Genomic DNA, 12,224 nt, shown 5'->3' with positions numbered 1-12,224 from the left:
CTCACCGTAGCTGCAGAAAAGAGATCGCGTTGAAAAAAGAGAAAAATAAGGAACCTTTATTAGAAGAAAGCCTGCCAACACTGAGTGAGCAGACACCTCCCATCCGGCCTGGGGAGATCAAACCGCTGGAAGCCAAGGACAAGGTAAACCTCACCGTCCAGAACCCTCCTTCTGACCTGCAGCCCAGGGGGCACCGGTGCCCTCATGGCCGTGCAGGGCTGCAGCTGAGCCAGAAGGCCGGCCTGTGCGCCTGTCAGTGTGCGAGGGGCCGACCTGTGTGTCTGTCAGTGTGCGAGGGGCCGGCCTGTGCGCCTGTCAGTGTGCGAGGGGCCGACCTGTGCGCCTGTCAGTGTGCGAGGGGCCGGCCTGTGTCAGTGTGCGAGGGGCCGGCCTGTGTCAGTGTGCGAGGGGCCGGCCTGTGCGCCTGTCAGTGTGCGAGGGGCCGGCCTGTGCGCCTGTCAGTGTGCGAGGGGCCGACCTGTGTGCCTGTCAGTGTGTGAGGGGCCGACCTGTGTGCCTGTCAGTGTGCGAGGGGCCGACCTGTGTGTCAGTGTGCGAGGGGCCGCCCTGTGTGCCTGTCAGTGTGCGAGGGGCCGACCTGTGTGTCAGTGTGCGAGGGGCCGCCCTGTGTGCCTGTCAGTGTGCGAGGGGCCGACCTGTGCACCTGTCAGTGTGCGAGGGGCCAGCCTGTGTCAGTGTGCGAGGGGCCGGCCTGTGTGTCAGTGTGTAAGGGGCTTCCTGTGAGTGATTTCTCCTCCCGTGGGCCCTGGAATTCCCTGGGAAAGATGAGCTTTATGTGCACCATAGGCCTCCCTGGAACAGGCCTTCCAGGCGCCTGAGCAGAGGCAGAGAGAAGGTGGGGACAGCAAAGAGGGGTCTCTACCTGGGGGTTCGTCGTCTGACAGAACTGGGCCTCCCGCCACCTGGGTTTCCCTCAGCAGGAGAGCACAGCACCCTCTGCATTTGCCCGTAAAGGAAGGTGACCAGCCCAGCTCCTAACCCAAAACGCAGTTACCATGGGAGCACCATGGAGGAGCAAAGGCCATGCTTCCTGTGACCTGGCAGTCAGGACAGGACAGGGGCTCAGCACAGGACCTGGATCCAGAACACAGCAGTGCGGGGCTCAGCCTCCGCCCCCACCGGGGTCTCTGCTTAGCCAGGAGAGGGTGGGAGGATGTGGGGTAGGCCCAGATCCCAGTGCAGGGGCTCAGCCACCGGCCTACGCCAGGGGTGCCCTAGCAAGGCCGGGTGCACAGCCGCAGGCAGGCCCAGATCCCAGGGTTGGTCGGCAGCACGAAGGGGGGCGGGGGGTCCTACACCCCAGTGTGCGTGTGTGGAGTAGCAAAGGCTCTAGGTGGCCAGCGGTGGGCTTGGTTGGCTGCAAGGGGATTCGTGAGAAGAGAGAGGTACACAGAGTGCACGAGGTCTGTCGGGGGAAAGGCAAAGGCCTGAGCCCTGGCCTCAGGGCGCACGGGGAGCTTGTGAGGCGCCTACAGTGCCTAGGCCAGCAGGGAGCCCTCGGTGTGGTGTGGTTCCTGAGTCACAGAGATGGCTGCTGAGCCAGAGCTCGTCCCATGGGACTTGGAGGTCGCAGTGTCGGGACCTGCCGCCTGGGGCTGCGTTGTCTTCCAGATTTTGAAGATGAATGGGGAGACCGGGAGGGGCCTGGATGGGACATCCTTTCCCCACCTGTGGATGCTGAAGGCAGAAGTTCTGCTGGAGATGAACCTGTACCAGCCTGCACGGCTGCTCCTGTCGGAGGCTCATCTGGCTTTCCAGGTGAGGAGCCCCTCCCAGCCCGTCACCATCCACAGCCGCTCCCAGCGCACTGTGCACAGCGAAGGGGCTGCAGGCGGAAGCTTGGGCTGTAGCATTCATCTCTAGCACGGCCTCTGTCTGTCCGTCTTTTGCTTTGCCACTCACGGTTTCCTGAAGTTTCTATTTCCAGGACCTGTTGTGGGTCTCTGGTCTCTGCAACCTCTCGTTTCTCTTGGGCGTTGGTGGCTCCTCTCTGCCTCCTGCCACGGTCAGTTTCTTACCTTCTGAGGCTGGATGAGAACTTGGGGAACCCCAAAGAGTGTCTGCCAGAAGTGCCACTTTGTTCTAAAGGGCGGATCGTGTGCGGGGCCGCCTGGGTCCAGGGATCCGGGTCCGGTCTGGTCTTTGTTCGTTTTGCTCTCACTCCCTGGATGTGACCCTTACGGTCCCCAGTGAAAGCCCCGGGACGTTTGCTGAGGCCCGGTCTCCCCAGCGGGCACTGCAGCTTTTTGGTCTCAGCTGGCTCCTGCCAGGCTTTGTGACATCCTCCTCTGCCCTGAGCAGCCAAACCCAGCTGACAGCCTTGAGGGGAAGTACGGACCTTGGACCCTTCGCCTCAGCCCCTCCTCCTGGGACTGGCCTCAGCACTGGAAGTCCCAGCTGCAGCCTCCTCTCCTCAGCCCGGGCGCTTGCATTCCCCCGGGTTTTGTTCCCCTGCAGGGATGGCAGCCCCGTGAAAAAGCCAGATGGATGGAGGCCCACGGGTGCTTCTCTCTGTGCAAAGATTGTAGTTGCCAGTTTTTGCCAGCACTGACTGCCCTCCAAACTCACCTCAGACACATGGTGACATCTTCTGTCCAGATTTTAGAGTTGCTTTCACTGGGAGGGTGAGGCAGAGCTACAGAACCAGACATCCTGTCACTTGTTTTGAAGAAAAACTCTAGAAAAGGAGAGGGTCCTAGAATGGTATAAAATTCAGTGACGCCCATCAAAGCCTTGAGAGGTTCAGACGTTATCTCCAGCACTGAGGATAGGTGTGTGCAGGTCTCAGGCAGGGGACAGGTGTGTGCAGGTCTCTGATAGCAGAGACAGGTGTGTGCAAGTCACAGGCAGGGGGCAGGTGTGTGCAGGTCTCAGGCACTGAGAACAGGTGTGTGCAGGTCTCAGGCACTGGACAGGTGTGAGCAGGTCTCTGATAGCAGAGATGGGTGTGTGCATACCAGGGTCAAAAGGGAGCTTGTCTGAGGAAGGGACTGAGGATGCTGTGGACAGCTGGGGAAGGGATGCACATGGGTGCAGCATTCTTTTGGCCACAGCCACAGGAGAGGGCCAGCCTCTGCTGGGTCCGGAGGGCCGGAGGTGTGGAAGAGCTCCTGGGAGCTCCCGGGGTGAGAGTCAAGCCCCTGAGGTGGGCAGAGGCCCAGCCTCCCTCACCCCGGGGTCAGGTGGTGAGAGCTCTGGGACTTAGGGAGTGAGTCTGCTGCATGCCGAGGCCTCCGTGGACCTTGGAGCCCAGTCCTGGGACGGATGTGACAGGTGCTGGACTCCCACGAGCGCTGCTCCACCCTCCTCCTGCAGCCGCCGCCGCCACCGTGCAGGGACTTTGTTTCGCAGGTGGCGCCTCTGGCGGGAAGTTGGTTGTTGCCCGATCTTTCCCCGCCCTCGTGCCTGAAGGCCTCCCGGCTCCCGTCCTCAACTTGGCCCTCAGCTCACCCTGGCTTCTCAGCCACATCCACATCGCAGAACGCCTGCCTTCGTGTGCTGCCCTCCCCTCCTGCCCCACCTCACCCTCAGCCAGTGCAGCCCGGCCGCCCCACCCCTGAGCCTCTCTGAACCTGCTCCCCCAGGCTGGCGATGGGAGTGTGCTCTGCCCTTCCACCCTGGCCTCTCCTCGGCGGGGCTCTCTCCGTCCTGCTGGTGGCACCACCCCCACTGCGTGCTCTCTGGCTTTCCCCTCCCCTCTCAGGCCCACCCACATGGTGGCCTTTTCTCTTGGCGTTCTGACCTCCCCTGGGCTCTCCCGCCGTGGCCTCAGCACTCAGACCCCCGCCGACCTCAGGGGCCTCCAGGCTGGAAACATCTGCCCTGGGGCTGTGACTGTGCCTTGTGCTGCCTCCTCCTCAGGACAGGCTCTGCCTCTCACTCAGTGTCAGCACTGGAGACCCTGGCATCAGCCTCACACACCCCTCTACCCCAGCTCTACCCACCTCTACCCCACCTCTACCCACCTCTACCCCAGCTCTACCCACCTCTACCCCAGCTCTACCCACTTCTACCCTACCTCCACCCCACCTCTACCCACCTCTACCCCACCTCCACCCCACCTCCACCCCACCTCTACCCACCTCTACCCCAGCTCTACCCACCTCTACCCACCTCTACCCACCTCTACCCACCTCTACCCCACCTCCACCCCACCTCTACCCACCTCTACCCCACCTCTACCCACCTCTACCCCACCTCCACCCCACCTCTCCCCACCTCTACCCACATCTACCCCACCTCTACCCACCTCTACCCACCTCTACCCCACCTCTACCCACCTCTACCCCACCTCTACCCACCTCTACCTCACCTCTACCCCACCTCTACCCACCTCTACCCCACCTCTACCCCACCCACCCTGTCCTCTCCCTGGCTTTTGGACGCTCCTCACCCCCAGCCAAGCTCTGTCCCACCTCCTCACCCTCCTCCTCTCCATGTGGAAGCCCCTGCCCACCCTGTCACCAGCCTCTGACCCACTGTAGCTGCCCTGAACAAGCCCCACAAGGGCCGGGCGCCGTTGGACCCTTGCCTGCCCTGCTCTCTGGGCCCAGCCATGAAGGGCCTCCCCCTCTTCCCGCCTCAGAGGCCTGCGCACCCCTGCCCGGCTGGGTCCAGAGGCCAGGAATGCCCTTCCACAGAGCCCAGCCACCCACCTGCCTACCTTCAGGCCACCTGACTGCCCACGAGGCTGCTATGAACCCAGGCCCTCCCCACGCCATCTCTGGCGGTCACAGCCGTGCCCAGGTGCATGCAGGCTGTGGTGTCCAGGTGGATGCTGTGTTGGGCAGGGGCACAACTGGGGCATGCCTCCCTAGTGGCTGTGGCCCCTCCCTCGTCCTGGGCATCTAAATGCATGGAACGGCCAGAGATGGAGCCCTCAGCAGCTGGGACACCTGCTTTCTGGCGGGTAGCCCCAGCTCATCAGCCCGCCCTCCCCTCTGTCCCCACACCTGCATCTACACCTGGGAGGGGCCTGCCCAGGTCCAGTCGAGCACACAGGGCATCTTGTTTGGCCAGAAAGTGATGCCTGGGAACAGGACACTGCCTTTCTGCTGCAGAAGATACCTGGGCAGCCCTGCAGCCGGGACCTGCTTTCCCGCCACCGCTCCCATCCTCTCCTCACCCTCTGACCAGCACCCCTCTCTTCTTAGCACAGGCTGCCCTGTGTTTCTGTCCCAGATCATGTGGCTGCCCAACTCCCTGGCAGCAGGCCCCGGACGGGCAGGCCGGGCTCTGGGAGCCTCTGAGCCGCTCTCAGCATCGGTGTCCAGGTGCGACTGTCCCGAAGCCTTTCGCCCCAAGTGGGAGCCTCTAAAAGACAGGGCTAGGGCGAGGCCAGCAGGAACCCCAGGAGGCTCCAGGGACTAAGCTTCCTGCCACCCAGGCAGGGGGAGACAGATCCCCCCGAAGACGAGCCAGAGTAGGGCTGCGCCTCACTGAACGCCGATCCCGCTCATCAGCTCATCACTGAAATATAATTAAATGGAATGAGCTACAGTCATGCACGCTGCAGCCGGTGCTGACTCCAGAGAAGCCTCTGGAGTGCGGGAGGGCGGGGAGGGTGGGCCTCCCACTCGAGGAGCCACAGGGCGGCAGGAGCCAGGCAAGACAGCAAGTCCTGCCAGGGATTGCGAGGGCAGCCGTGGGCGCCACCCGTCCGCCGCCAGAGTGAGCGGCCCTGTCTTCCCCTCACCCAGTGCCTCTGTCTGCCTCTGCCTCTCTGTCTGCCTCTTCCTTCTCTCTACCTTCTCCTATCTCCCTGCCTGCACACGCCTGTAGAGGAACCCACACATGTCTGAGTCTCTCTCCTTCAGGAGCTGGATGAGCCTTGTGCAGAGGCCCAGTGCCTGCTCCTCCTCGCACAGTTGGCCAACAAGGAGAAAAACTATGGACAGGCCAAGAAAATGATCGCACAGGCCCAGCCCCTGGGCGGAAGTGAGGAGTTCTGGTACAATTCCACTCTGACCCTGGCAGAGGCGCTCTTGTCCATGGAACACTCAGGAAGAGAAGCTACGGTAAGAGGCACGGGGACCTGGGGCTGCATGTTGGATGCTCTGCCTGGCAGACCGCTGATGACATGCCTGGATCCATCCCTGCCCACCCTCAGACACGCCGTTATCCCTCCCCACCCGTCCTCAGGCAGGCCTGTATCTGTCCCCGCCTGCCTGTCCTCAGGCCTGTATCCATCCCTGCCTGTCCTCAGACACACCCATATCCACCCCCGCCTGTCCTCAGGCCTGTATCTGTCCCCGCCCACCCGTCCTCAGGCCTGTATCCATCCCTGCCTGTCCTCAGACACACCCATATCCACCCCCGCCTGTCCTCAGGCCTGTATCTGTCCCCGCCCACCCGTCCTCAGGCCTGTATCCATCCCTGCCTGTCCTCAGACACACCTGTATCCACCCCCGCCTGTCCTCAGGTGTGTCACATATTTCAGAAGCTCATCAATGCCTTCAAGATCCTCAAGAAAGAAAGACCAAACCGACTGCCTTTATTGGAATTCATGATCACAGATCTAGAAGCCAGGTAACTCCTTGTAAGAAACACTGTTCATTAGCGTGAAAGCTGTGGTTTCCTCTTTTCCATCTGCGATTTTTGTGCCATACGTCCAGCCTGTGCAAGTTCAGAGGCCCACATGGCCTCATATCCACAGCTTTCCGCACAGCTCCAGAAAGCTCCAGAAGTTTCCTGAGCTTGCTTCAGGCTTTCTCTGAGAAGTGGACCTTCCATCCACGTGTCCTGTCTGTTTGGCTTCGAAAGGCAACTCCAGGGCCTTGGGAAGGGCCTAGGAACCCTTTTCCTCTAAGTCTGTGGTGTGTCCATGTGAATTTGTAGGGCATGTGTTCTTACAGCTTTCACAAAGCTCTCGCTGCAGGCATGCCTCCCTCATTGCCGTTTATTGGCGCCGTCTCTCTGTTGCCCAGGCTGGAGTGCAGTGGTGCAATCTCAGCTCACTGCAACTTCCAGCTCCCTGATTCAAACGATCCTCCTGCCTCAGCCTCCCGAGTTGCTGGGATTACAGGCATGCGCCACCACGCCCAGCTAATTTTTGTATTTTTAGTAGAGATGTGGTTTCACCATGTTGGCCAGGCTGGTGACGCCATCTCTTCTAAATCAGAATCACAGGCTCCAACACAGCAGACCTTTTCAAAGAGCTGGCTTTGGTTTACAGACCCCAGCAACACGGATTTCTGTCTGACTCGGGCTTTCCTCATGTTCTGCTTCATCTTTGTGGAGCTCTCTGCATCTGCGCGAGGGCAGCCCGGGGCCCTGCTGTGGCTGCTCCGGGCTGCGGCCTCGTTCCTATGCTCTCCGCCTCCCTCCCCACCTTGCCCTGGGCCCCGCAGCTGCAGCATGTGAACAGCCCAACGCTTCAATGTGGGTTTCTGTTCCACTAGTGAGTCAAGTAGGAGAGGGTTTTTGAATTTCCACCTGGATACAGTGCCTGGGGTGGGGCTTGTTAGTTTCTGATTTTGTCACATGCGATCACAGAATGAGGCCCGTATGATGTTGATTTTCAAGAAATGCTCCAAAAGCGATTCTTCGAGCATCCCTGGATGAACGCTGGGGAGAAGAGCAGCAGCCCAGCCGCAAGTCCTGACGCGGCCCTGGGGCTTCTGACTCCAGACCCCAAACCGTCCCTCCGTCAGGTGCCTGAGCCTGCGGGTCCGAGTTGTGCAGCAGTCAGTGGTCACTGAAGCCACAGAGTGCTCGTTGCTGCTGAAAGAGATGGACGATAGCCTGTTGGAAATTGAGAGAAAGTTTATCGACTGTGGCTACAAAGAGAATTGTGTTGATGTAAAACTAGAGCGTGCGAAGATCAAGAGGTAAGCCTGCCTCTGCGCCCCTGCACGGGAGTCACTGCTTCTCCCACACACAACACGCCCAGTGCCATCCTGCCCTCTGGGCCTGGCTCACCCCAGCTGCACCCCCTTGGGGTCCACAGGCCCCTCCACTGGGAAGCTCCTGGCTGCCGCCTCACCCACACGTTCTGATCACATGCCCAGCCCTCCCCGTCGGGGGAGCCCCGTTGCCCCTGACAGGGCCTCCTTCTAGCCCCAGCCCTGTGGCTGACCACACCGCCCTCGAGGGCACCCACATTGGGCCTTGCACCTCCAGCCCTTGGCAGACATGCACAGACATACAGCACCACCCACCCCCACCAGCCACAGGCACACACATGTTGCACACACGTGCCCAGGCCCAGGTCACACGCGCACATCCCGAGCACAGCCCTGAGCTGCTTGCAGGGCCCTGACCTAAGGAGACAGCCCCGCTCTGCATGGCTCTGTAGCCCGGCCCCAGGCAGCATCTCAGGGGGTGCTCCCCCCAAGGGCAGGACCCACACAGTCCTGATGCCAGCCGTCCCCACCACAGCAGCTGCCAGCCACCCCTGCCCTGGCAAAGCCTCCCTGGCCCCATCCACCACCCTGCCCCTAACCTGGGGCTGCCCCCACTTGTCCACATACAAGCGTCTCGACACGGCGGGCCCAGTGCAGGTGTGCAGAAGCCTGTGCGAGGGAAGGTGTCACCCACCACAAGGTCTGACTTGAGCCGTGTCTGTCACTGTGGATGCCGTACGTTGTCCTTGTGGAAGCTGAGTTAGCCGATCAAACCAGCCCGCTGGGTAAAGCTGGTGCTGTGGAATTGCTTCCGCAAATCTCCTTCAAGTGCAGATTCAAATTTCATAACCATAATACGCTCTACAGACTGCATTATTCCAGCTTCTTAAATCTCTAAGACATACCGAGAATGTCTTTACATGTTAGCTATTTTAAAACATCATTTTAAGCACCAATAAAATATACAGTATAACGATAGAAAATGACATATTAAACATTTAGTAATAATAACAATGTTTTAACATTTTTTGTTCCAAATTCCATTCTTATGTCTTATAAAGGTTACGTGCCCAGAACGAGAAAGATGAAGAACAAAAAACTGCGTATTACTTGGAAGCATATGGCCTGGCCCAGGGCGCCGTGGTTGAGGAGGAAGGGAGGCTGCACAGCGTCCAGGGCCTATTGTCACTTCAAGGCGTAAGCAAGTGTCCTGGTTCCTGTGTACACTGGGTCACTCCCACCGGGATATAAACCCCACTGTAACTTACCTTACAAGCTGACTTCTGCTTCTAGCTGAAATGGACCAGATGCTCCCCCCATCTGAAACAACGAAAAAGCAAACTGTATGAAACAAAGACTTTCCGAACACGAGACGTCAGCCATGACAGGCAGTGGTCCCCGAGCTAAGGTCCAAGCTCGCCGCGGCGGCTCCGGGGGAGTCTGCTGGTGACCTGAGTCACAGGATGGAGCCGAGAGCCTACGGAGAGCCAGGCACTGCCACTCATGGGGCAGAGCCCCGGGGAGGGGAGAACAGGGGAGGGCTGCACAGAGGGAAAACCCCAAGACCTTCGGGAGAGGACCCGGAGTGTCCTGCCAAGGCCTGATGAGCACATTCTTGAGAGGAAGCTGCCCCATGCTGGGGAAGAACCACCCAAAAGGGTTCTAGGGTGGGAACAGCACCTGCTTCACCAGCCAGATTGGAAAACCCCATGATCCCTGGGGCATCGGGCAAAGCAGACACAGGGCCTTGCCTCAGTCAGGGGTCCTTAGGCCAGTGAGCCCCACTCCAGACCTGCCTGAGAGACCCTAGAAAGCGGACCTGAAAGGACCCAACTATTTCCTTTGAGAAGACAACTGTCCGGGAACAGGGCCCAAGCCTGAAGAACACACACAGAAATGCAGAAATGCCGCCAGACCCCAAAGGAAAACAAAGCCCAAATGTCTGGCAACCAATAAAATATTGCTGCAAAATAGGGAGAATAATTGATCAATCAAAAGCAAATTGATCAGTGGGCACAGATATTATAATTGGAAGACAAGTTATCACTGTATTCTATATGTTCAGAAAGTTAAGTAGAAATGGTGAAGATATAAAAGGAAGACAAAACCCAAACTTTCCGGGTGAAAACCACAACACGGGAGATGAAGAAGGCACCAGGTGGAGTGAATGACAACGATGGCAGGAGAAAACGTTGGAGAACTTAGAGACATAGCAACAGAAACTTCTAAAAATGAAGAGAAAATGAAATTAAAGAGAACAAAAATTAAAGTCACACAGTTTTAAGTGCATGAATATAGGTGTAATTGGAATCCTGGGAGAAGAGGAGAAAGTAAAATAAGCAGAATAATTTGAATAACTAATGACTGAACATTTTCCAAATTTGATAAAAATAAATACAAACCCACAGATCCAAGAAGTTGAATGAATCCCACGCACAAGAACTATGAAGAGGAATGAAACTCTGTCAGGGCACGCCATAACCGAATGGTTTAACACCAGTGATAAGAAGAGCATCTGAGCGTCAGACAGAGAGCACTGCATGTTGTGTGCAGAGTGACAGAGGTGAATGGCGCAGCTTCCCACAGAAGCGGTGTAGCTGAGAGCCCAGTGCAGGGACCTCTGTGAAGGCCAAGAGGAAACACTGCCGACCTGGATTCTATACCCAGAAAATACGATTCTTAATGAAGGTGAGAGAAAGATGTTTCTCCAAACACTGGAGAGCTGAAGGAAGGCGTCCTCAGTGGCTGTGCCCTGCAGGAGCTCTTGGAGTCAGTCCTGCAGGCAGAAGGAAGCCATGCCCACTGGAAGTGTGGATCCACACAGGTGCGTGCAGAGCCTCAGACACGTACACTGCAGGGGAAAGTGTGTCCAATTTTTCTTATTCTAAAAATCACTCTAAAAGATAATTGGCTGCTTAAACAATAATAACAATGTAGCATGGGGTCTATAACACGTAAAAATGAAATGTTTGACAACAATAGCCTAAAGATTGGGAGGTCAGTAACAGATGCAAGGTTTCTATGCTCGGCGTGAAGTGACATCGTACTCTCTACACACCAAAACAGCCCCAGAAGTACCAGAATACAGATGTGTGCTGCATGAGCCAAGAAAGGAGATACATGGAAATCATAACAAGTATTCATTTGTCCCCCATGAAAGCAGAAAAAGGAAAAAGAATAAAGGACAGGTGAGACCAACAGAAAATAAACAGCAAGATGATAACCTTAGACCTAATCATGGAATAATCACATGAAATTTAAATAATCAAAACGCCCTCAGTTAAAAGAATTTGTCAGATTATATAAAAAAGCAAAACCCAACTATGGGTTACCTACAAGAAAGCCACTTTAAATATTAAGACATAAATAGGTTAAAAGGAGAATGGAAAAAATATACCAGCTAACACTAATGAAAAGAAAGCTGCAGTGGCTATATTAATAACTAAGCCGACTTTGGAAAAAAGAGTATTACCAAGGATAAAGAAACTCATTTTATAGTGCAAACAGCGCAACCCGTCAAGAGGCTAGAAGTGCAAACATTTCTGTACCTAATAACAGAGTTTCGCAGTCAATGAAGCAAAAACTGACAAAATTGCAATGGAGAAATAGACAACCCCACACCTGCAGTCAGGTTTCAGTACCTCTCAGTATTAATGGAACAAAGAGCCAGAAAATCAGCACATCACTAGAAGATTTGAACAACACTACCAACCAATATGACCTAACGCTATTTCTAGAACGTTCACCCAACAACAGGAGAATAAGATGCTTTTTCTGTGCACGTGAATATGTTTCAAGATGGACTGTATTTTGGACCATAAAACAAGTCTCAATAAATTTAAAAGATGTAAGTTATACAAAATGTATACTGGTGCCACAATCTAAATTAGAAATCAGAAACAGAAAGATAGATAAATCCATAGAAAACAGGGCAAGGAGGATGAGGGATGATTTTTTAATGGGTGAGGGGTTTCCTTTTGGAGTGATGAAAATGTTGTGGAATTAGAGATGATGGTGGCACAATGTTGTGAATGTGTAAGTGCCACTGAGTTGTATTTTTTTTTTTTTTTTTGAGACGGAGTCTTGCTCTGCCACCCAGGCTGGAGTGCAGTGGCCGGATCTCAGCGCACTGCAAGCTCCGCCTCCCGGGTTTACGCCATTCTCCTGCCTCAGCCTCCCGAGTAGCTGGGACTACAGGCGCCCGCCTCGTCGCCCGGCTAGTTTTTTGTATTTTTAAGTAGAGACAGGGTTTCACCGTATTAGCCAGGATGGTCTCGATCTCTTGACCTCGTGATCCGCCCGTCTCGGCCTCCCAAAGTGCTGGGATTACAGGCTTGAGCCACCGCGCCCGGCCTGAGT

General features: G+C 56.3%; 1 protein-coding gene and 1 long non-coding RNA gene across 2 annotated transcripts in view; one reads left to right on the top strand and one right to left on the bottom strand.

The window, feature by feature from the left end:
- Positions 1-12,224, top strand: part of CFAP46 (cilia and flagella associated protein 46) — a 118,538-nt gene that overhangs the window by 72,359 nt on the left and 33,955 nt on the right. Inside the window, 6 exon segments of the mRNA XM_010382769.2 lie at positions 11-143; positions 1,633-1,779; positions 5,838-6,038; positions 6,443-6,549; positions 7,674-7,850; positions 8,927-9,062. Of these exon segments, the coding sequence (XP_010381071.2) occupies positions 11-143; positions 1,633-1,779; positions 5,838-6,038; positions 6,443-6,549; positions 7,674-7,850; positions 8,927-9,062 (901 nt within the window).
- LOC115900492 lies at positions 6,510-8,683 on the bottom strand. The gene is made up of 2 exons (XR_004060172.1): positions 8,560-8,683; positions 6,510-7,764 (listed from the first exon to the last, which is right to left on the bottom strand). It is a non-coding gene; the product is annotated as an uncharacterized LOC115900492 (long non-coding RNA).

Source organism: Rhinopithecus roxellana, chromosome 11 (assembly GCF_007565055.1).
Source record: "Rhinopithecus roxellana isolate Shanxi Qingling chromosome 11, ASM756505v1, whole genome shotgun sequence".
Classification (NCBI taxonomy): Eukaryota; Metazoa; Chordata; class Mammalia; order Primates; family Cercopithecidae; genus Rhinopithecus; species Rhinopithecus roxellana.
This window is presented reverse-complemented; position numbering and strand designations above follow the sequence as displayed.